This window comes from Scyliorhinus torazame, chromosome 17 (assembly GCF_047496885.1).
Source record: "Scyliorhinus torazame isolate Kashiwa2021f chromosome 17, sScyTor2.1, whole genome shotgun sequence".
Taxonomy (NCBI): domain Eukaryota; kingdom Metazoa; phylum Chordata; class Chondrichthyes; order Carcharhiniformes; family Scyliorhinidae; genus Scyliorhinus; species Scyliorhinus torazame.
This window is the reverse complement of record NC_092723.1, coordinates 112,830,386-112,855,711: the sequence shown is the minus strand read 5'-3', so window position 1 is coordinate 112,855,711 and position 25,326 is coordinate 112,830,386. Positions and strand designations below refer to the sequence as shown.

At 44.1% G+C, this 25,326-nt stretch overlaps 1 protein-coding gene across 10 annotated transcripts in view; it reads left to right on the top strand.

Annotated features, from left to right (window-relative positions):
* LOC140394074 (uncharacterized) overlaps nucleotides 1–25,326 on the top strand; it is a 139,515-nt gene that overhangs the window by 64,220 nt on the left and 49,969 nt on the right. For 9 of the 10 annotated variants that reach the window (XM_072480893.1, XM_072480896.1, XM_072480899.1 and 6 more), the window contains exons 7-13: nucleotides 3,667–3,792; nucleotides 6,039–6,104; nucleotides 18,223–18,345; nucleotides 19,191–19,361; nucleotides 21,929–21,982; nucleotides 22,108–22,325; nucleotides 25,220–25,299. In XM_072480893.1, the coding sequence (XP_072336994.1) occupies nucleotides 3,667–3,792; nucleotides 6,039–6,104; nucleotides 18,223–18,345; nucleotides 19,191–19,361; nucleotides 21,929–21,982; nucleotides 22,108–22,325; nucleotides 25,220–25,299 (838 nt within the window). The remainder of the gene's footprint in view (nucleotides 1–3,666; nucleotides 3,793–6,038; nucleotides 6,105–18,222; nucleotides 18,346–19,190; nucleotides 19,362–21,928; nucleotides 21,983–22,107; nucleotides 22,326–25,219; nucleotides 25,300–25,326) is intronic. The other variant, XM_072480894.1, reaches the window with a different exon arrangement.

Below are 25,326 nucleotides of genomic sequence, written 5' to 3'. Positions count from 1 at the left end.
ATTACACTTTTTAAAATTGTGGACCAAAGGCATAAGAAACAGTACAATGCGCTATTTAGAACTGACAAGCTGAAAAATAGTGTGGCACAGCGCTAGAGTGATGGTATGAAGAGAGCATAAAACAGCATGGTAGTTCATATAATGCAGAAATGCTACCTGACCACCTAATAAACTAAAGACCAAATCCATTTTAATGTCTGTTAGTGTTGATGGACTTAGCTGGAACTGAATGAAGGGATCAGAGGCTTGCATAAGTAGTTGATTCAGCTGACTGTGGAGGTTTGATCTCCAGGCTATGTTGAGGCAGCGGTACGCTACAATTAATTTCATTACCCGAGGTGAAAGAGAAAAGTTGTTGCAGTTTTCTGCTCTTGCTTGCTAAACACTGACCTCTGATGGTAGTGCATGTGTATGTATGTCTGTTGGACAAAGCCAGGAACTGGCTCGGCTCTGCTGGCTGACACTCTCTGGGTTCGGGCATGAAGTAGAGCTGCATGGCCAAGACATTGGAAACTGTCCAGGTGTCTTGACGTTGACCCCAGTGTAAAGTTCACCTTAAATTGAGAATGGGCAAAGGAAGATTTTTTTAAAAAGTTGAAAGCAATTTTAGAGATTTATTTCAAATAAATTGCAGTGGGTATGTCCTTTTTCTAAGGATGATCCTGAGTGGTCCAAAACTTGATGAGTAGGAGTGTATGGATGCACTTCGGAATGTCAGTTTGAAGTTGTGAATTAACTTTCTAAACACATTTGAGTCCATGTGAAATTAACTTGATCAATTTGTTAATTTAATGAGCAATACTTACTGATGTTTGTGGTAAACCTGCAAATTTAGAATTGCCAAGTAAAAACTGTGTACTGAATTTTGCATAGATGGTAGCAGCTCAGCAAACAAAATTCACTTATAATGGAATAAACTTGGCAGCAACTTCTAGACCTGTGCAGTTACCCTAGAAATCCAGAATTTGTTGTCAGAGATGCAAGATACTTTGCTCCTTTTCGAGATTTTTATTCATTGTGGGATGTGGGCAATGCCGGCTAGGCCAGCGTTTATTGCCCATCCCTAGTTGCCCTTGAGAAGGTGCTGGAAAGCTGCCTTCTTGACCGCTGCAGTCTATGTAGTGTGGGTACACACGCAGTGCAGTTGGGGAGCGAGTTCCAAGATTTTGACCCAGCGACAGTGAAGGAACAGTGATATATTTCTACATCAGGATGATGATTGGCTTGTCGGGCAACTTTCAGGTACAGTGCATCTTGTTGGTGGTACACACTGCTGCCACTGTGTGTCAGGGGTGGAGGGAGTGAATGTTTATGGAAGGGGTGCCATGGCTGCTCTGTCCTGGATGGTGTCGAGCATCTTTGAGTGCTGTTAGAGCTGCACTCATCCAGACAAGCAGAGAATATTCCTTCACACTCCTCACTTGTGCCTTTATAGGTGATGGACAGGCTTTGGGAGGCGGAAGGTGAGTTACTCACCACAGGATTCTTAGCATCCGACATGCTCGTATGGCTAGTCCAGTAAGTTTCTTGTTGCTGGCACCCCCAGGATGTTAATAGTGGGGGATTCAGGGATGGTGTCCTGTTTATGTCCTCGCTGATAGATAGGTTTTAGTGCCAAACCTGTGCAATGGTCTGAATTTGAGATACTCGTTCCCTACTTAAATACACCGTGAAAATGTTAATACTGGTGTATTTGGGGGGCCTTAATGAATTTTTAATGGCAAGATAAGTGTTGATAGCTACCAGGCATTCTCTTACGGCCAAGAAAATTTGGTGCGGTGTCTTTTTCCTCCAGCTGTTGGTGGCGCAGATGTAAAAATAATAGATTTGTAAAGAAAATTTTGTATCCCTTTTATCTCCCCAGTAATATCAGGCGCGATTTAACAAACGCATTTCTAAAGTGTCATTTTGGGCAGGTTTAGCAGGGTGATTCTTAGCAGCTTTTTAGATGAGATCCACACCGGTATTTACCCCCATGTAGTCATTTATTTGGGCCGTGGGAAGTTTCTCCCTAGCCTAGCCCACGTTTAGAAATTTTTTTCAGCAGTCGGCAACAAAACTCGCACGCACAACCGGCTCCTCGGAGATTGGGCCACCATTTTGAAAGGGTGCCCCAATCTCTAAATGAGCTTGAGGGTCCCCCATACCTTTCACCCATGGGCAATGTCACCCTCGTACACATGTGCATTACCCCACACCCACCCCAAATGAATACATTCTGCTATCATAGAATCATAGAATTTACAGTGCAGAAGGAGGCCATTCGACCCATCGAGTCTGCACCGGCTCTTGGAAAGAGCACCCTACCCAGGCCCGCATCTCCACCCTATCCCCATAACCCAGTAATCCCACCCAACAGTAAGGGCAATTTTGGACACTAAGGGCAATTTTAGCATGGCCAATCCATCAAACCTGCATATCTTTGGACTGTGGTAGGAAACCGGAACACCCGGAGGAAACCCACGCACACACAGGGAGAACGTGCATACTCCACAAAGACAGTGACCCAAGCCGGGAATCGAACCTGGGACCCTGTGAAGCAACTGTGCTAACCACTATGCTACCGTGCTGCCCCTGAGAGGTCGCTGAGGACCCTTCTCCGCTGCCTTTCGGGGCACTTGCCTTTTATACCCCACCCCTTTCATGGGTGTGGCCCCCCTCAGGCCCCAGCCCTTGGTAGTGCCACCCTGGAACCCTGGCATCGCCACTCTGGTACCTTGGCAGTGACAGTGCCAAGGTGCCAGAGGGAGAGCCAGGGTGCTATCCTGCCCTTCCTGTGACTGCCCCAGGGGTCTCCAATGGCCTGGGATTCACCCCCAAGGTGCCATTACGCCTGGTCAACGGTTGTATGGACTAGTACTAAATGGCACCATGGGGAGGTCTCCCAAGCGCAGCCGTTAGTTCCTGGGTGCTGGAATAATCTGGTGCAGCCATATTTAAATGACGCTAATGGCTTAATTACAAACTCACTCAAAGCTTACAAGCCAGGTGAGTGATGGAATACTTTCCACTTGCCTAGATGAGTGTGGCTCCAACAATCGAGAAGCTCAACACCATTTAGGACAAACCAATCTGCCTCATCAACACCCCATCCACCACCCGGAATTAATACCCTCCACAATAGCGGAATAGTGGCAGCAGTGTATTATATACAAGATGCACTGCAACAACCCACCAAGGCTCCATCCTCAACACCTTCCAATCGTGCAACCTCTACCACCTAGGGTGACTAAGCCGATAGATGTATGGGGCCACCACTTGCAAATTTCCCTCCAAGCCAAACGCACATCCTGACCATATTATTGTCCCTTCACTCTTGCTGGGACAAAATCCTGGAATTCCCTTCCAAACAGCACTATAAATGCAGTTGGACTGCAGTGGTTCAAGAAGGTGGCTCATCAACACCTTCTCAAAGGAGATTGGGGATGGGCAACAAATTCTGCCCTTGCCAGCGATGCCCACATCCCAAGAAAGAGTTTTTGTTAAAGTATTTTGGTTCCTTTATAACTGTGTGGTTCTGTCAAGCTGCCAACAGTTGCAGATATTGAATCTAGCTCTTCATAAATCTATTCTTCCCTGTGTGATTACAATTTTTATATGTTTTATTAACCAGCATGATCTTTTGTTGTAGAGAGTTGGGCTAATATTACTCCTTTCTACCTGCAGTTACACACCCGTGTTTAATATAGTGAACAACTTTCTGCGTCAAGCAGAGAATGAGAAGTCGAAAGCCGCTGCCATTATGATGATTGGAGTTGCAAAAGAAATCCTCCTTCACAAACAGCCTCCACAGTTAGTTCATTTTTTTTGTGTGTTTTCTTGTGCACTAGAACTTGACTTTGGGCTCCCTTGGTAAAGGTATCTGGTGATTTGTTAATAAGTCTTACTGACCAGAAGGCCCTGGTCTTGATTCTTGATCTGTGCTGAAATAGAAGATCTCTATTTAGTACAGTATTTAGATCTCCACAGTTATACTGTCTTCCTCTTGGCTTGAAAAAGGCCAGGGATATGACTGTTTGCCATGTAGTACCTCCCACTGGGAAGATGGTCATCTGATAAGTGCAAGATCATGCCTAGTTGTAATATGCACCTACAAGTCCCTCTGTCATTTTCTTGTTAATTAAACATTTAGTTACTTTTGAAGTCCTGTTTACTTGGGTTATTTATGCCACCCCACTCCATTTTCCCTCTGACGCTCAAATCTGACTTAATTATAGGACTTTGATAATGTTGGCCAGTAACTAGCTACTAGATATTCAAAGTGGAAAAATGTGTCCTGCCCTTGTCCTGATCTTTTCTCTACTTTCTCCTTCACCCTGCTGTACCCTTCCCCAATCCTAGTGCTGCAGACAAATCTGATTCCACACCTACATCCATCACTTTCCTTCGCTCAAAGGTGTGCAAGTCCTTTCCATCTGGGAAGCAGTTGAATTTTTATTCCTTTTCAAAGTAATAAAAGATAAAAAGCTTCCCAAATCTAAAGTGATGATTAAAGCAGCAAATGACCTAGCTGAAGAATAATTCATGAGTAGGGGCAGTGCCCAAACAAATTTCTACTGCTTGAAGCACGTATGGAGTAAGTGACGTGGAATAGTCTGCTCTGAACACAACCTTTGTATCAAAGCAGATCATTATATACGTTGGCCTAACAATTTGTGTTCATAATCCAGTTACTAACAGCAGCAGCTAATATATATCCCAGCCTGCCTTTGGGTTAGTTAATTTTCCTTTGTCTATTCTGTATCTGAGCAACATGTTATGTTGTAACTGGTTGTAGGTCCTTTATTATGATCCAGGACCAGACCCCAATAGTTGCTAGGATACAGGCCAGAAACCCCATTTTGTAAGATTGTGAGGAAAGGATACTTCGCTCCAGGAGTGATTCCACATACAGATAAGGATATGGTATATTAAAACAAACTTTATTATTAATGCAGGATAAAAATGACTTTAACATCATACAAAACCACTTACAATTGCAATTGACCGTTAAACAATGAACCACTAACACTAAATCCTAACTGCTATATTTTATCTCCACCCAGGCAAAATGTATCTCTGGTCAAAAGCCACTTTTAAATACAGCTAGCAAACATAGGGGCCGGGATTCTCCGCCAGCAGGATTCCCCGTTTTGCCGACACACGGCGGTTTCCCGACGGCAATGGGAAACCCCATTGACCGGCCGGCATATCGGAGAATCCCGCCAGCGGGTCGGGGCAGAAAAGTGACCCGGCGGGGTGGAGAATCCAGCCCAGGGTTACCGGCTGCACACTTGAATGGAGTTCCTTTTTTAAAAATTGATTGACGAGGGAAATCCTTCCGGAACCAGCTTTCAGATTCTTGTCTGTGTTAAACTACTGTTTAACTTCCCAGCATTTAGCAAAACACTGTCTGTTCACATCCCCAATTTAAACTGCTTTTTTCCAGAAATTGAACACCTGACTGCTTCAGCCCCTGGCTTCTCCCGTTGACTACATCATCTTGCTAAAGCTAAGCATAATGTCTATTTTTATCTGCTTCCCTGGGAACCTTCTTTAGATAAACAAAATTCCTCTAGCCCAACTTCAGGGAAAACAATATACGTGGTTGGAATGAATGAGGATTTCATTTTTTATGATGCTTTAATTACACCTCGATAGCCAAAAAGCCTGGCTGTCTTTAAAACTAGGATATTTTGGGCTGCAAGGTGGTGCAGTGGTTAGCACTGCTGCCTATGGCGCTGAGGACCCGGGTTCAATCCCGGCGCTGGGTCACTGTCCGTGTGGAGTTTGCACATTCTCCCCGTGTCTGCGTGGGTTTCACCCCAACAACCCAAAGATGTGCAGGTTAGGTGGATTGGCCATGCTAAATTACCCCTTAATTGGTAAAAATAATTGGGTACTCTTTCTAAAAACAAAACTAGGACATTTAATTAAAATTGCTGCAGCGGATACATCCACCCACTAACCCAGGTACTGCACCAAATACATGTCTTATTTTGCTCTTTCTTAAAACAAGGTTCTTTGCTGCCCAATTTATTTAGTTTGTATTTTAACAGGGAAGTTTTCAACAAAGATGACCAAACGTCCACCCCAAGGCAGGCTGTTCCAATATTTATGCGCAGGTAAGATGTGCATGTGTATTTATTCTAGGATAAAATGCAGCCTTTTAAGGTGGGATTCTGGGATTCCATCAGTATTGAAGTTTGGCAAACTGCCACGTCACATTGTTCACCCACTTCTTTCCTTTGGATTTCCAGAGCTTACATTTTTTTCCTGTTTTGTTTCAATGCATTTTATATCATCCATACACAGGAAATTTCCATGATGTAAATTTTGTGCATTTCAAGTTCCTGGTTTCCTTGGTTAACCCACAGTAGAATGACCTGTAATCCCCATTTGTCTAATTTTAGTGTTGTGTCCTACGAGGCCAATTGAAACTTGCTGGCAGTCACTAGCATGTAAAAATAAATTAAGGTTTTAAAGGTGCTATAGGAATGCAGGTTGTCAACTTGTGTTTGATTTTACTCCATTCTACTCTATATCAAACATCAAAGCACCAAATTTTCATACAACAGTCTTTGACTGTTGAATTCAGCTGCCTGAACTTGATGAAATTGAGTTATTTCTGTCCAGTCTGGTCTCAATCAAAAGGCTGAGTTCGGATTTGTAGATATTGTTTTATTTTATTTCAAATAGCTTGCAAGCCAGACTCACTCTGTTAACCCAGGACCAACACTGTTCCTGAGATCCCCAGAGGAAGTGAGTGAAAACAAAGCATGTAACATCTTATACACATGAACATAGCATCAAGTTTCACACACGACCAAATAAGGTAACGGTGACAAATACAAGATTCTTATAGGCCCTTTTCCCACATTCCTTGACCTGGCCATTACATATTCCTCGCCTTGGGCCTCTTTCTCCCAGCATCCTTTGCAGTATCCTTTGTGCAAAGAACTGGTCCTAATAGCTACCCATCCCCCTCTCACCATGCTTTGTCCAATCTCTTTGTTCATTTCCTGCATCCCGAATTAATGTCCATAATTCACTATTCTAACTGGTCATCCCAGGTTTAATGCTCTTTTCTTTAGTTCGGTTCCTCATTCTCTCCTTTTATCATTCCATGATAACTACTATGCCGCCTCCTAACCAACACCGGGACACCTGTGGCGTTGTGGCAGATGCATTGGCCTGGCGTCTGGGTTACGCTTCACCTCATTCCGTGCAGGTGGAGAACAGACTTGTTATCTTTTCTTCCACCTCTGCCATGAGGGTCTCTATTGGTAGAGACATTTTTTGGGATAGGTATTCACCCTGATGGTCAAAGTGTGCTAACAATTTGCCAGACCAACAATAGTCCTGTTGCTGTCTCAGTCCAAATTTGGAGTTTGGTTAGGCATACAACTCCCAGTGTCTATTATAAACATCTCCGGGTCGATAACCTGTATCAATGTCTAGTCTGGAAGACCGTCCCGCAATTCATTACATTCCGCACATAAACACCTCCTCACATTTTTACAGCCACTGGCTATCCGTCCGGGTTCCTTCTCGTCTGATGGTCGCCAGTAACGGGATGTCATCTTGGTGAGTGGTGATGGGCCGAGTCTATCTGCATCATTCGAGCCATAGTCATCTTACAACACACATTAAGGCATCCAATGATTGTACAATATACAATTATAATAACCAGTATTATCAATCCATGCATCAGGTAAAACCCCATGACCGAGCTCTGAGAGCTGACTCTTGAGCTGAATCCTGTTGTAGGGTTTATATCCCCCTTCTAGTTGTACTGACTAGCAGCTATCCCCAATCCTTGTCATGTGTGTGTACATGTCGTGATTTGTAAACTGTGTATGGAAATCAACTGTAAATTCATCCATCCCGCAGACTAGTGTCGATGGACTCTTTGTATTGTTCTTTCCTCAAGTCCAATCACTGTGAACCATAGCTGTCGCTACTCAGGAAGGTAACACAATAGCTATATCCGTGTGTTCCACTACCTCCAAGGCACCTGATTACCTTGGGGTAGCAGCACCGTAGAAGCTTCCTCATGTCTCTTAGAAACAGCACACAACTCAGTCCATCAGCGACCAAAAAGGTTTTTATCCCTCACTGGTATTTTATTTTTATTTTTAGGAAGTGCGTTCAGTTTCTCACAGGAATGGTAAATTATGATACTATCATCTTGTACTATCCACTGATTATCTTGCTTTATGAATTGCAGAAGCTTCAATCAATCCTGTTTCTATTCCTGACTTCCTCACACTAACGTCTAACATTGTACTGCACCATGTAGTCTGCCAGCCCTGGCTTACATGAGACAATACTCCGTTTTCTTCAAATCCCTTTTGTCCGTTATCATGTTCCTTACAGCATGGAGTGTATACTTGCCATTATTTGTTTGTTTGTTGTTTTACTTTGTGATAACACCACTTGCACATTTAATACAGTCAACTTTCAGGGTTACAACCCAATTGAATCCATACATAACAGTCCCTAACAACTTGAACAGGTCAAAGGTGGAGAGGGTCCTATTTCTTAACTTGTATCTTTCTATTCTTGTTTGGATGTTCCAGAAGTGCCCTCTCCAGGACTTCCGGATTTCCATTGCCACCATTCCCCCTTTTTTTTCTGATCATTGACGTACATCATACGATTAAGGCCTGTTAGACCTCCTCCTCCTATCGTTGCACCCCTGAGTGAGACTTGAAGAATCTCAAACTCCTCTTTTGCTCTCTCAGTGATCCAAGCGGGTCAAAACTTTCTCTGATACATGTTGGATAGTGCTACTGCATTTACTTTAATTTTGATTATGACTGGATTTTTATGAAAGTAATTTCCAACCGTGACATTTTCACTTTATCATCTGTCCTATCGATGCCGCTAACAAGTTTCAATTCCCTGGCATCACGCTCCACTGATTACATAATATTAGTAAGTGCAGTTATCCCCTGCCACTCACAACCAAACATTCCTTTTCCCTTGTCCAAGCGTTTGGGGATATGATCTATCCTGTGGCACGGCATCATTGCAGTGATACAGTCTCTAAACACTGTTAGGCTGATTTTACGTCCCCGGGTCATCCCAACACCTCTTAAACTACGTACTCCCTCACTAATTGGTACCACAAGTTTGTCACTTCTCCACAATCCTGCACGTCCTTTCCCAATCACTTCGTCGTCAGCTTGGTTTTCTCTGCAGTAATTACAATGTATCATTATCACGCCATCCCATGGTCAAAAGCTATCATGTGGTCACAAACTTCGATCATCAGTGTTGCCTGATGTTTCACAAAGCAATCATGACAACTGAATTCCCCAAATTTCCCTGGGAGCCGAAGCATTTCCCCATTTCTGTCGTTCTAAATGCAATATCAACTCACCTGAATGCTATATCTGCCATTCTCCTAGGTTTCATATGATTACTCCCTGTTCTCAAACTACTGGGCTACAGAACGTGCCACATCCTTGACACAATGTTTCATTATGTTCACAATGAATCATTTTAAACCGAGGTCCGTTAATAACAGCCCTTGATCTATCATCCCATATTCTCAATTCCTTACTGATTTATGTTTATTAGTTTGCTGCCGATAGGTTGCCTGTGGATTATAATAATCCCTCTGTTATTATTTAATTGGTTCGGATGTTTTGGTTCTGATACAATTCCTTTGCTCCAAATGCCGCTGATTCTCTAATTCGACTTCCCCCGTGCTGCTATCAGCTTTGATTTAAAAAGTACAAATTACTTTTGCTGCTCCTAGGAAAAAGAGGGCCTGCATACTCTAGTGACCATTCTTCCATCGGTGTCTCAGTTTTTTCTTTGCCGCTCCCTGTTTCTCCACCATTTTCTTTCCTGAATTTCTAAAAAATGGATGCCCATCTGGCTTGTTCTTCGTCCTCCTTAACTTTACTACCATCCGTATATACCACCCAAGCATTTACCAACTCTGTTCTGCTAACTGGTTTATCAAGTTTCTGTCTCTTTTTAATGTTATGAATAAACATTAAGGCAGGGTTTAAAAGAATAGTTTCCCTACTTTCCCATCGAGCTGTATTCGTGCCTTGCTGGCAACCCTGTCTCTTGGTCAACTCTGTCAATTCTAAAAATTCAGTTGTGACATAAATTTCCTTCCCGGCTGATAATTTCCAATCTCTGCTATCCTTTTTGTTATGGCTGCAAGACATTTCGCGATGTACAAAAAATTTTGGTTCAGCCCTTGACCAATTTCCTGTCAATGTTTGACAGGTGTCTGAGTACTTGTCCAAATCCTTGGAAAATAGGCGACAGGTTTAGATAAAGGATCTGGATCGGCACAGGCTGGGTGGGCCGAAGAGCCTGTTCCTGTGCTGTAATTTACTAGTCTTCAAGCACCATACCATATCCATTTGCGTACAGATCAAATTTAATGCTCAAATCGTCCTCTTCATGTCTCCTCTAATGGCCCGGATGTTGCTACAGCTGTTTTTAACTGGTCCAAACTCTTCTTCGGCAGGAGCTAGGGAAATGTGGATTGGGAGCAGCTGTTTAAGGCTAAATCCACATTTGAAATGTGGGAGTCTTTTAAGGAAAGGTTCATTAGAGTGCAGGACAGACATGTCCCTGTGAAAATCAGGAATAGAAATGGCAAGATTAGGGAACCATGGATGACGGGTGGAATTGAGAGACTAGCTAAGATGAAAAAGGAGCATACATAAGATCTAGGCGACTTAAAACTGATGAAGCTTTGGAGCAATATCGGGAAAGTAGGACAAATCTCAAGAGATATGGACAGGGTGGATAGCAACAAGCTTTTTTTCAAAGAGTGGGGGTGTCAATTACAAGGGGTCACGATTTCAAGGTGAGAGGGGGAAAGTTTAAGGGAGATGTGCGGGGAAAGTTTTTACGCAGAGGGTGGTGGGTGCCTGGAACACTTTGCCAGGGGAGGTGGTAGAGGTGGGCACGATAGCATCATTTAAGATGCATCTAGACATATATGAACAGCGGGGAACAGACGGAAGTAAATCCTTGGAAAATAGGCGACAGGTTTAGATAAAGGATCTGGATCGGCACAGGCTGGGTGGGCCGAAGAGCCTGTTCCTGTGCTGTAATTTTCTTTGTTCTTTGTTCTTCACTGGTCCACCTAAAATCCTCTTCCAAAGTTTCATAAATGGGTCTAGCATAAAAGACTAAAGTCTTCCACTACTAGTCTCAAACTCCCCAAAATTCCCATGATTTGCTAACCCCCATTTCGTGAAACGGGCGCTGCGATTCTAGCAGCTTTCTCTCTCATCCCAACACTGGCTTCCCCACCTGCTCTTGACACTGAATACCCTAGATAGTCGACTTCTCTCCTGCCAATCTGGCATTTCTTTAACCCTATCTTAAATCCTGCTTCATTAAGTGTTTTAATAATTTTGTCACTCTTTCAACATGTGTCCCCCTGATCATCATCTCCAATTAACACATCATCAATGTATACTAAGGCCAAATCATCTTTAATCAGCTCCCTTACTATTGCCTGAATGTGGTTCGGGGAATTAACATATCCTTGTGGCAATTTACAGTATATGTAATGTTTAGTGCCAAAGGTAAATGCTGTCTTTTCCCTGCTGTCTGGGTCTAACGGAACACTCCCGAATCCGTTGGCTAAATCTATACTAGTTAAATAAGTTCTCCCTGCCACGTTCTCCAATGTAGTTTGTGGATTTATTAAATAGCGTTAATCCTTCTCTTTTTTTCTTTTTGTGACCTTATTTAATGCTTTGTAATTTGTTACTATTCCAAATGTACCAGCAGGCTTGCTAACTACCTGAAGTGGGCTATACGTCGATGCATATGTGACTTCTTGAATGATTCCCTGCTGTTCTAACCCGATGATAATTATCTCCAGCTCTCATTTGGCACCTCTGGTCGGCCTGTAGCTGTCTCCCTGGATTGTGTGCTGATTAACCCTGTGTCATTCTTTCTATTGCTAGGTTTACTTTTCTTATTTCCTTTACGTTATCAATTGATTTTAATATCTTAATTTTTTTATTTCTGCATCTATTTTTAATAATCTTTCCCTGCCATCAGATTCTCATTTCCTGATACTGCAAGTAATACTCCTAATCTAAGCACCGGTCCCATATCGTTATTCCCTAAAGATCTGTCTGTAATGTGGTTAACATTCTAAACTTAATTTCTTCTGCTAGGGTTTCTGGTTGCGGCGATGCACTGTTATGACGCACGTTTCGGCAGCTCCCGTTCTAACGGACTTTTGGGCTCTTTTTGGGAGCCCCAATGGAAATTTTTTCGGACCAAACCCAGTGTGGGGTGATGAAGTAAGGAGTCCCCCCTGGTGTGTATTGAAAGGATTGGTGGTAGTGGCCAGATTGCGAAGGATCCTTTGGAGCAGCGGCAGAGAAGAGAAGGAAGAAGAAAGATGGCGACGGATGGAGCCCAGGCGACATGGGGCCCGGACCAGCAGGAATTCCTCCGACGGTGTGTGGAGGAATTAAAGAAGGAGGTGCTGGCGCCGATGTTATTGGCAATCGAAGGGCTAAAAGAAACACACAAGGCCCAGGCGATAGAGCTCCGTCGGGTGAAGGCGAAGGCAGCTGAGAACAAGGATGAGATTCTGGGCCTAGCGGTAAAAATGGAGACGCACGAGGCGCTACATAAGAGGTGTATTGAAAGGCTCGAAGTTCTGGAGAACAGCTTGAGGAGAAAGAACCTCCGGATTCTGGGTCTCTCCGAGGGAGAGGAGGGAGCTGACGTTGGGGCTTATGTGAGCACGATGCTCCATTCGCTAATGGGAGCTGAGGCCCCCTCGGGGCTTCCTGGAGGTGGAAGGGGCTCACCGGGTCCTTGCGAGGAGACCAAAGGCTGGAGAACAACCAAGGGCGATGGTCGTGAGATTTCACCGACAGGCTGTTTTGAGCTGGGCCAAGAAGGTACGGAGTAGCAGGTGGGAGAATCGGTGATACGAGTGTATCAGGACTGGAGCGCGGAGGTGACGCGAAGGAGAGCAAGTTTTAATCGGGCCAAGGCGGTGCTTCACAAGAAGAAAATAAAGTTTGGGATGCTGCAGCCGGCGCGATTGTGGGTCACGCACCAAGATAAACACTACTACTTTGAAACGTCGGACGAGGCATGGACCTTCATCCAAGAAGAGAAATTGGACCAGAACTGAGGGACTGATGCTGTGGGGGTGACGACGATGTTGATGTACAGAAATGTAAATTGGGGAATGGGAGATTCACAGTATCGGGACGATAGACGGGGTTTTTTCTCTTCTTGACAGGGGGACTCTGAGAAATGTGGGCGACGGTGGAAAAAGGGACTGAGGTGGGGGATGGGGAATGGGGGAGCTGCGCCATAATGGGGGGGGGGGTCCAAGGAGAGAACGGGGGAAGCCGGGGTCAGTTGGAGTCAGCTAACTTTCGGAAGCATCATGGGGGGAGTAACAATGCTAGATGGGGATCTACCGGGGGGGGGGGGGGGGGGGGGGGGGTCAACTCGGTTGCTGCTGCTGGGAGCGAGAGGGAGCTGGCAAGGGAAGAGGTGTCGGGACGGGAGTGCGCCGCCTGGGGGACGGGTGGGTGCGCAGGACCTGGATGTGGGACTGGCCTAGAATAGGGGATGGCTAGTCGGCGGGCAGCCCCCCAATCCGGCTGATCACGTGGAATGTGAGGCGCCTGAATGGGCCGATTAAGAGGTCCCGCGTGTTCGCGCACTTAAAAGGACTGAAGGCAGACGTGGTCAATCTTCAGGCGACGCATTTGAAGGTGGCATATCGGGTTAGGTTAAGGAAAGGATGGGTGGGACAGGTGTTCCACTCAGGGTTGGACGCGAAAAATAGAGGGGTGGCGATATTGGTGGGGAGACGGGTGGCGTTCGAGGCAAGGAATATAGTGGTGGACAACGGTGGTAGATATGTGATGGTGAGTGGTAGATTGCAGGTAAAGGAGGTCGTGCTGGTAAATGTATATGCCCCGAACTGGGACGATGCGGGATTTATGAAGCGGATGCTGGGACGTATCCTGGACCTGGAGGTAGGAAGCCTGGTAATGGGGGGGGGGGGGGGGGAAGAATTTCAATACTGTGCTGGATCCAGGGTTAGATCGGTCTAGATTCAGGACCGGAAGAAGGCCGGCAGCGGCCAAGGTGCTCGGGGTTTATGGAGCAAATGGGGGCAGTGGATCCGTGGAGATTTGCCAGGCCATTGGCCAAAGAGTTCTCCTCCTTCTCCCATGTTCATAAGGTATACTCCCAGATAGATTTCTTTGTTTTGAGCAGGGCACTGATTCCGAGGGTGGCAGGAACGGAGTATTCGGCCATAGCCGTTTCAGACCATGCCCCGCACTGAGTCGATCTGGAATTAGGAGAGGAGGGGGAGCAGGGCCCACTCTGGCGACTGGATGTGGGACTATTGGCGGATGAAGGGGTCTGTGGAAGGGTGCGGGGGTGTATTGAGAGGTACCTGGAGGCCAATGATGACGGTGAGGTCCAGGTGGGTAGTATGGGAAGCGCTGAAGGCGGTGGTTAGGGGAGAGTTGATCTCCATTAGGGCTTACAAGGAGAAAAAAAGAGGGCAAAGAAAGGGAGAGGTTAGTGGGGGAGATTTTGAGTGTGGATAAAAGATATGCGGAGGCCCTGGACGAAGGACTATATAGAGAGAGGCGAAGACGTCAGACTGAGTTTGACCTGCTGACCACAGGGAAGGCAAAGGCACAGGGGATGAGATACAAATATGGGGAAAAGGCGAGCCAGCTGCTGGCCCACCATCTTCGTAAGAGGATAGCGGCGAGGGAAATAGGGGGAGTTAGGGATGAAACGGGAACTGCGGAGCGGAGTGCAGGGAAGGTAAATGAGGTGTTTAAGACCTTTTATGAGAGGCTATATAGGTCCCAACCCCCGGAGGGAAAAGAGGGGATGCAACAGTTTCTGGACTAACTAAGGTTCCCGAGGGTGGAGGAGCAGGAGGTGGCAGGTCTGGGGGCGCCAATCGGGGTGGATGAGGTGACTAAAGGGCTGGGGAACATGCAGGCAGGTAAGGCCCCGGGACCAGACGGGTTCTCGGTGGAATTTTACAGGAAATATGTGGACTTGTTGGCCCCGCTGCTGGCGAGAACCTTTAACGAGGCCAGAGAAGGGGGGACTCTACCCCCGACAATGTCGGAGGCGACGATATCATTAATCCTGAAGTGAGGTAAAGATCCGCTGCAATGCGGGTCATATAGGCCTATCTCGCTCCTGAATGTAGACGCCAAGTTGCTGGCAAAAGTGCTAGCGTCGAGGATTGTGTCCCGGGGGTGATGCATGAAGACCAGACAGGGTTTGTAAAGGGGAGAGAATTGAATGTCAACGTGCGACGGCTGTTGAGGGTAATAATGATGCCCCCAGTGGAGGGGGAGGCAGAGATAGTGGCAGCGATGGATGCAGAGAAGGCATTCGATAGGGTAGAGTGGGAGTATTTATGGGAGGTGTTGAGGAGGTTTGGGTTTGGGGAGGGGTTTGTCAGTTGGGTCAAATTCCTCTATGGGGCCCCAGTGGCAAGTGTAGTCACAAATCGGCAGAGATCGGAGTATTTTCGGTTACATAGGGGAACAAGGCAGGGGTGCCCCCTGTCCCCATTACTGTTTGCGCTGGCAATTGAACCACTGGCCATAGCGTTGAGACACTCTAGGAAATGGAGGGGGGTGGTTAGAGGGGGAGAGGAACACCGAGTGTCACTCTACGCAGATGACCTACTCCTATATGTGGCGGATCCTGTGGAGGGAATGACAGAGGTTATGCAGATATTGAGGGAGTTTGGAGATTTTTCGGGATATAGGCTTAATATGGGGAAGAGTGAGCTTTTCGTAGTACACCTCGGGGATCAGGGAAGAGGGATAGACGGCCTGCCATTAAGGAGAGTGGAAAGGAGCTTCTGATATTTGGGGATTCAGGTAGCCAAGAGCTGGGGAACTCTACACAAACTCAATCTGACGCGGCTGGTGGAGCAATGGAGGAGGATTTCAAGAGGTGGGATATGCTGCCGCTCTCACTGGCGGGCAGAGTGCAGGCGGTCAAGATGATGGTCCTCCCAAGGTTTCTTTTCGTGTTTCAATGTCTCCCCATTTTGATCACTAAGGCCTTTTTTAAGAAAATAGATAGCAGTGTTAAACACACACACTCATTCATCCACCGAGATCGCCACTCAAACAAAAGGAATTTAAAGCATCATACTATCATTCATCTCAACCAACTGGACAATAAAACTTTGAATTTGCACGTTTTTTCCCCTTTCCCTTCTTCAAAACTGTAAAGTAGATTTAAACAATCCTGAAGCCGCCTCTTTTCCGATACGTTTCTGAATTTTCCAAGTCTCTGGTTCCCCCTAGTGGCCATTCATCTCCCAACTTTTTCCACTCCTAAGACATCTCCCAAAAACAAAATCTATCTTAGCCAATTGTAATTGTACGGAATTGAATTGTCTCCAGAACATTCCATCAGCGATCTTAACTGAATTGTCTCTGTGACATTCACTCAACCCGTTAAAGACCTTAACCAAATTAAAGTGTAATTTAATATAACCAATTTTTAATTTTCAACCCACATGCAACTGAATTACCAGGCAATATTACCTCAGTTACCAACTGAATTATTACCCCGTATTCCCGCAGTCACGATTTAACCCTCAGCCTACATCAACTGAAATTAAGTTTTCTAATCCGCAAGACTGACCTTTGATTTCGTAGAACGATCTTACCCGTCCATAGGCGAGTGACCAAACCCACTTTGGGCCATGAGGCAGGGGAGAACCGACGTGGTCCTTTATAATATACTCTCAACGTGGGCCCATTTCCCCTCCCTCCGTCCAAGGCAGGTTTAATTCTGATTTCGCAGATAGTCGGGAATTCATCCGAGAAATCCCACCGCTGGCCACCAAATGATGAAATTGAGTTATTTCTGTCCAGTCTGGTCTCAATCAAAAGGCTGAGTTCGGATTTGTAGATATTGTTTTATTTTATTTCAAATAGCTTGCAAGCGAGACTCGCTCTGTTAACCCAGGACCAACACTGTTCCTGAGATCCCCAGAGGAAGTGAGTGAAAACAAAGCACGTAACATCTTATACACATGAACATAGCATCAAGTTTCACACACAACCAAATAAGGTAACGGTGACAAATACAAGATTCTTATAGGCCCTTTTCCCACATTCCTTGACCTGGCCATTACACGTTCCTCGCCTTGGGCCTCTTTTTCCAAGCATCCTTTGCAGTATCATTTGTGCAAAGAACTGATCCTAATAGCTACCCATCCCCCTCTCGCCATGCTTTGTCCAATCTCTTTGTTCACTCCCTGCAACCCAAATTAATGACCATAATGCACTATTCAAACTGGTCATCCCAGTCTAATGCTCTTTTCTTCAGTTCAATTCCTCAAACTTGTGTGCTTAATGGTGACTGGGGGGGGGGGGGGAACATTTTTTTTTTAAAATGTTGACTTGGGGATAAGTAACACAGTTACCACTGGGTGAGTAAAAAGCCTAAAGGTGAGGCAGTTTGTTTTCCACCTTGCCTGATTATTAATTGTCGGTGGATGTTCAAAATTTCTAGCCACTCTTTTACAACATTTAAAAGAGCCATCCGTGTTGTTCTGCTATCCTGCTCTCTCCTCACAGCTTGCAAGTTTTTCCTATTCAAGTGTGCATACCTTTTGAAAATTACACTTGTTTCCACGACTCTCTTTCTGACACTGGATGCTGGATCAAAGCAACTCATTGCACTAAAAAGAAAAGGACCCAGCTCCCCGTTGGATTTTCTGGTGCTCATTATGTTAAATCTGTTTCCTTTGGTTACTGGCCCACTTGTCAGCAGAAACAGTTTCTCTTCACTCTTGAGTTTCTCATCATTTTGAAAGCCTCTTAAATTTTCTCTTGGCCGTTTCCTGGTCTATGGAAAAACATCCCAGATTCTCCTCTTCCCATTTTCTGCAAGCACCAGTGGTGTAATGCAACAGGCAACTGCTTGTAGCTGGAGGACTAAATAGCTCTACTTCAGAATATCAAATTTGGATGCAAGACCAAAAGTATACAGCCTCACATCGTTTAAAATCTGAATAATCGAGTAAAAAGATTTTTAGAACTGGGCTTGAATACAAATTTTATAACCATGAACCTGAATTGGACTAGTCAAATACTTTCCCTTGTAGTTGTACTTGTTTATCATTACTATTAAGGCATGATGGCAGCACATGTTTCTCAGAGTATGATTTTTTTTATTTTACAGAATCACCCATGCGTTGCAGAGAATGCTTGTGTTGAGTGATTTTCCCCCTCATCTATTTATCAAGCTCAAAGGCTTCTATAAAACTCTTTCACTTCCTTCTTACTGTTACGCTTTTACTAATAGGTGAGTGTTTATCTTGCTGTTCAATGATATTGAATATGTCTGGAAATGTTTACACATTTTAAATAGGAAGAGAACACGGTGAGTTCTACCTTCTCAATCATTCATGGCAGTACTCGTGCAGGTTTGTTTCATAGATTCATAGAATTTACAGTGCAGAAGGAGGCCATTCGGCCCATCGGGTCTGCACCGGCTCTTGGAAAGAGCAACCTACCCAAGGTCCACACCTCCACCCTATCCCCATAACCCAGCAACCCCACCCAACACTATGGGCAATTTTGGACACGAAGGGCAATTTATCATGGTCAATCCACCTAACCTGCACATCTTTGGATGGTGGGAGGAAACCGGAGCACCCGGAGGAAACCCACGCACACACTGGGAGGATGTGCAGACTCCGCACAGACAGTGACCCAAGCCGGAATCGAACCTGGGACCCTGGAGCTGTGAAGCAATTGTGCTATCCACAATGCTACTGTGCTGTTCTGGTGGTGTTTTCTGCATTAACTCAAAAGCAGAAAGAGTAGAATTTAATGAAATTCCAATATGAAATAATTGTCCAGTTCAGCCATCTAAATGGAAACTTGGTATCATTCAGTGGAACAAACCTTTCACAAGGGGAAGATTCAATGTTTCTCTCTTGGGTGGATCTTCTCATTAATGTTAAAGTCTGTTAGTTATGTACTTTGACCTAATTAAGTCTGATACCTGACAAATTTGTTCTGTCGTCACCCTCTGATTCTGTATCTTTTTGAAGAAAATTATCCAAGATGCTTGCTGATTAAATATTAGTTTTTTTTTTAAGAAAAGTCAAATATAGTCATATCTTTAATGATAATTGTTCAAAGGTTCTTTGTTCACAGTCTTAATGTGCTGTCGTGGGAGGACCCTTTCCTGACCTCCATCTTAAGGGGTCAGAATATCACTGGGCACCGACAGAAGAAAGGCAAGAAAGAATTGTTATGGGAGGATCTTACTGTTGTGGATGCACGGGTGGAAAGAATGGAGACCAGGGAAGAGTATGTTACTTTTAATCAAAGTTAATTCTGTGCTGCAGCAGCCAAAGCAAAATGTGTAGCTTTTTCGTATAACTGATTTTTTTCTACAGGAATAATTTGACACATTCTCTTAAAAATGTTACATTTGTTAAAAAAAATTGGAGGGAGAAACTGCCCTTTCTACTCCGCCTCACCAAGTTAAAGAGCTCTGATAGAAACAGACTGTGTTGGGTATTGAGTATTCTGGAGCAAGGAAGCCTAGATACAAGATTGAATTTGGGGCAGAGAGTCGGGGAAAAACATTTTTTACCTGAGACTGAAAGATGCACTTCCAGAGTTGGCATTTGAAGCGGAAGGCACAAAGCATTAAGATTAGGCGGCTAAAATAAAGGGGGTGGGGTTAAGAGGTGTGGGCACAGGAGATTGGGACAACTGTTTACGTGAATGACGAACACCAACAAATCATAGAATCCCTACAGTGCAGAAGGAGGCCATTCGCCCATCAAGTCTCGACCCTCTGAAAGAGCACCTCACCTAGGCCCACTCCCCCTAACCCTACCTCACCTGCAAATCTAAGGGACAATTTAGATTGGCCAATCCACCTAACCTGCCCATCTTTGGACTGTGGGAGGAAACCGGAGCACCCGGAGGAAACCCACGCAGACACTGGGAGAATGTGCAAACGCTACACAAATAGTCAACCGAGGCTGGAATTGAACCAGAGTCCTTGTCGCTGTGAGGCAGCAGTGCTAACCACGGTGCCGCCCTCAGCACATATGGGCTAAACAGCCTGTGTTACTGGTGCCTGTGGAATAGTATCCTGCAAAGAGAACTTTGAGGGGAAAAAATAGGTGGGGAGAAACGGCTATGATCTGGAGTTGTTCTGAGGTACATGGATGACATTTGTTTATGATGTAACTCTATCAGCAAGTTTGCTGGAAATCAAAACTCTAATCATGAAGTAAAATTTATTCTAGAATTCCAATGGTATTCAGTCACTTAAATAGTCAAACTAGACGTTGATACCCATGCCTCAGTGACTTGATTTGCAGAAGATTGCCTGGCTATTTCTCATTAATACAGCTCGCGATAGTCTAACTAGACGTTGATACCAATGCCTCAGTGACTTGATTTGCAGAAGATTGCCTGGATGTTCCCTGTTATTACTGACCGTGATACAAAGTGTGTTGGGTTTGGCTTGGAATTTACTTTCAGCTTACAGTTTTTTTATGTGTTGCAAAGAATTTCCCCTTCTCTGGAGGTGCTGGGATTTAAATGGCAGTTATTTTTAAATGAGCGCAGTTTTACAGAGCAGTTTCTGCTTCTACCAAGTGGAACATTGATGGTGCCTCATGTTTTATAAACTGCATGTATTGCATTAATTCAACACCGATTCCAAAGTGTGATGCACAAACTACAATATGACTGGTTTAATGGAAGTAATTCAAAACTCTGAGGTAGTATCACACAGTTTGGCTTTGTGTCACTTCAGTTTATGCAAAATGAACTTTTAAAAAATACACTTCTTAAAATATTTAATATTGTCAAAGTATGAGCTAAAGTCTTGGTATTTTGTTAATTTGAAATCAAAAGGTAAACGGTATAACCTGTCACTGCTCTTCACTTTGAGACATTTCTGAGAGTTATAAATGCAAGTCTGTCCTTCTACAGAAGCATAAACTGTGCAGCCGATTGCTCTAAGTTGGTTGTGGTGTTGAGTGGGGACTTTTAAGTGTAATCATGCCATAATGAGCCAATTTTGGTCTTTATCCAACAGTCCAAATTATAACTGGATTCACACTTGAACCTGTACTATATACATCTCTACAGAGATTTGATGTAGATGATAGATTGGTTTTAACCAAAGTTGATTTTCTGTTAACTTTTGATATCCATTTGATACCCACAAGAACCACGGTAATGTTTGGCTAGCTCTGCAATGTGCAGATTTCTGGTAAAGTGAACACTGCATCACATCTCAGAATAGTGGACCAGTAAGTCCTACCTTATTGATATTTTAACTAATATGCAGGACGGCACGGTGGCACAGTGGGGTTAGCACTGCTGCCTCATTGCGCTCTGGCCCTGGGTCACTGTTCATGTGAATTTTGCACATTCACCCCGTGTATGTGGGTTCTCACCCCCACAACCCAAAGATGTGCAGGGTAGGTGGATTGACCATGCTGAATTGGCCCTTAACTGGAAAAAAAAATAAATTGGATCCTCTAAATTGATATTTAAAAAAGAAAAACTAATATGCAAAGGCTGTCTGCAAATGTTCTCTCCTGTTTTGAGTTTTCTACACGAATGATATAAAGTCACGTGAGGCCTATGGCTACATTGGTGCTGGAATTTGGTATTAAAAATCTGTTGACCTATGGTGGCGCGGTGGTTAGTACAGCAGCCTCACAGTTGCAGGGACCCGGGTTCAATCAGTGTGGAGTTTGCACATTCTCTCCGTGCCTGCATGGGTCTCACCCCCACAACCCAAAGATGTGCAGGGTAGGTGGATTGGCCATGCTAAACAGCCCCTTCATTGGAAATTTTTTTTCCACATCTGTTGACCGGTTTAAATATTTTTCTTTCAGGTACAGAGAATTGGTTCGATACCTAAGAGTGGTAAAATGCAGTGAGACATTAAAGTTAGTATGCATGTTTTCCAAATTGGTGTTTTATTTTTAAAGGATTAAAATGATTTTCATATACAAATTACCCTGCAGTTGAATTTGGTATATTGCATATGTTTTTTTTTCTCCTTTTTGTTCAGGTTAAGAACCCTACAAGATAAAATTCCATTCTACTTTTGCAAGTGCGGAGAATTTCATGCTGCTGCACAGTCATTTCATTTAAGCTCAAACCTTTCTTGCTGCACAGCCTGTCGTTTAACACCGTACCAATATATGGTATATCTAAAAATTTTCAAGACTGGAACTGTACCTGCTGGTTGTGAACTTTCAGGGGAAGGAAGCTGGGTATTTGTTAAAGGTCAGCCTCTAGATTCTAATCCAGTGAATCAACTTATTTGTGTTTAAACTGATTTGGTTTTACTTTTTATTCCACTGAATCTTTCAATTTTTGCTTCTCCAGTTTTCTACTGTCCCCTGGAGTATAGCTTCAGATGTATTGCTCAATCTGAACTGGTCAATCAGTAGAATCATAGAATTGAAAGTGCAGAAGGAGGCCATTCGGCCCATCGAGTCTGCACCGGCCCTTAGAAAGAGCACCCCATTTAAGCCCACGCCTTCGCCCTATCCCCGTAACCTAATACCTCACCTTTTTCTGGACACCCAAGGACAATTTAGCATGGCCAATCCAACAAGCCTGCACATATTTGGACTGTGGGAGGAACCGGAGCACCCAGAGGAAACCCACGCTGACACTGGGAGAACGTGCAGACTCACAGACAGTGACTCAAGCCTGGAATCGAACCTGGGACCCTGGCGCTGTGAAGCAACAGTGCTACCCACTGTGCTACTGTACTGTCGGTATAGAGTTTGCTGACAACATCACAACCAATCTCCATTCTGCCCAACATACATTTCCAGGAAGCATCATTGAATTGCAATTTTGAGCAGGAACCCTGACTAATCTTTTGCTTTATCTACTTGGCTGTCCAGATGATTCCAGGCTCTAATGCCATATTTCGCACCCCGATTGATATCTCGCATGAGACCAGTGAAGGTAGCGTTAAACCTTTTAATGGTATCCTTGCCCGTTGAGATATTGTGGAGACAAGTACTCTAGATATTCTCTTCACCCCCACCCACACTTGCCAGAAGTCCCGAAATTTTGTACATTCTCTCCTTGGGCTTACCCCCACAACCCCATGTTATGCAGGATAGGTGGATTTGCCATTCTAAATTGCCCCTTAATTGGAATTAAAAAAAAAAAAAAATGTTTTAAGTGTGAGGTTGTTCATTTCGGACCAAAAGAAAGGATAGAGCAGAATACCTTCTAAATGGAAAGAGGTTAGGTGCAGTTGGTGTCCAAAGAGACTTGGGGGTTCAGGTGCATAGGTCCTTAAAATGCCAGGAACAAGTGCAGGAAATAATCAAAAAGGCTAATGGAATGCTGGCCTTTATATCTAGAGGATTGGAATATAAAGACACAGGGGTTATGCTACAGCTATACAAAACTCTGGTTAGACCTCACTTGGAGTACTGAGAGCAGTTCTGGGTAGGAAGGATATTTTGGCCGTGGGAGGGAGTGCAACCGAAGTTTACAAAAATGAAACCTGGATTACAGGAGTTGAGTTCCGACGAGAGATTACTCAAATTGGACCTGTTTTCGCTGGAATACCAATAGGTGATCTGCTCCAAGTATTCACTATATTAACAGGGAAAGACCGGGTAGATGAAGATGGGGGCATTGTCTAAAAATTACGGCTAGACCATTCAGAGAGATGTTAGGAAGAACCTCTTCACTCGAGGGGTAGAGGTTTGGAACTCTCTGCAAACAGCAGTGAAAGCTAGATCAATTGTTAATTTTAAATCTGAGATTTTTGTTGAGCAAAAATATTAAGGGATATGGGCCAAAAGTAGGTATATGAAGCTAGGTCACTGATCAGCCATGATCTCATTGAATGGTGGGACAGGCTAGAGGGGCTGAATGGCCTACTCTTGTTTCTATGTTGAAGGTGTACTGGCCTATAAGAGAAACTTTATTAAATAATTTTGATGACCATGGTTTTGAAACCAGCAGAAAATGAGTTAAATGCTAGTTTAGTGTATCGTGCAATCTTTCAACCCATTTTCTTAATTTATGCCTTTTTGGACCACCACGTGGTGTTTTTCAATTTGGAAGGTGCAGTGTTGTTTTATTTCTCTTGCTCTTTTGTCACGTGAGAGTACCCTTTAAGAAATGGATGTTTAAGAAATGTACCTTTAAGAAATGGAGCTGCTCATGTTACTGGAGTGATGTCAGAGTGTGGGTGGAGCTGAGCTCTACTTCTGCTTTCTTAGTTTCAGTTTGAGAAAAGCTTGTGTGTATCTGTGAGCTGCACTGCTGTTGATCTCTGCCATCCAAAAACTATCTATGGATCATTTGGTGAATTCAGAGGGAAGTGTAAATGTTTTCCTTTACATTCTTAACCTGTGACTTTGCGACCTTTAGAGAATCCCAAAGTGTATCATGGAGTTCACCTGACCCACAACTTTTAATAGATTGTGGTATGGGGAGCATACGGCTTACTCGACAGGTATGGTACAGCAGAAAATGGACCAGTGGTTTTTAAAACAAAATAATGTTTATTCTATGAAGTCAAGTTAACCTTTCTAAAACAAACAGTGAACATCTTAGCAACCAGTAAATCAAATACACCCCCCAAAGACTACAACACTAATTAACCTGTTTGCTGTCCTTTTACCATCCAAAAGACTTAACAAACCTTCAAACAGGAGCACATTAGGATTTACATTCAAGACTGAAAACATTTATACTTCCTCTGAATTCACCAAATGATCCATAGATAGTTTTTGGATGGCAGAGATCAACAGCAGTGCAGCTCATAGACACACACAAGCTTTTCTCAAACTGAAACTAAGAAAGCAGAAGTAGAGCTCAGCTCCACCCACACTCTGACATCACTGCAGTAACATGAGTAGCTCCATTTCTTAAAGGTACATTTCTTAAGCACCCATTTCTTAAAGGGTACTCTCACGTGACACTTTCTCTTCCTCCCGCCCTGTGTAAAAAGGACAAGTCTGTGCCAATAAGCAAAATGGAAAGCTGTGCCTATGAAAGTAATTTGCAAAGAATCGTGATTTGGGTTTACATTGTGATTTGGGTTTACATTGTAATATATTGTTTTTTGTGTTTGCTTCTGGTGATGTCCACGTTATGGAAGATCAAATTTAATTTGTTTCTTTTCTGTTTTGAAGGTGCAAATCTGTTAAAGGATTGTTTACTTCTAAAATGTGCACTCCGGATTCTATTTGTGAATGAAATACTCTACCGAGGTGTAAGTACTCTGAGGCATTTTGATTTG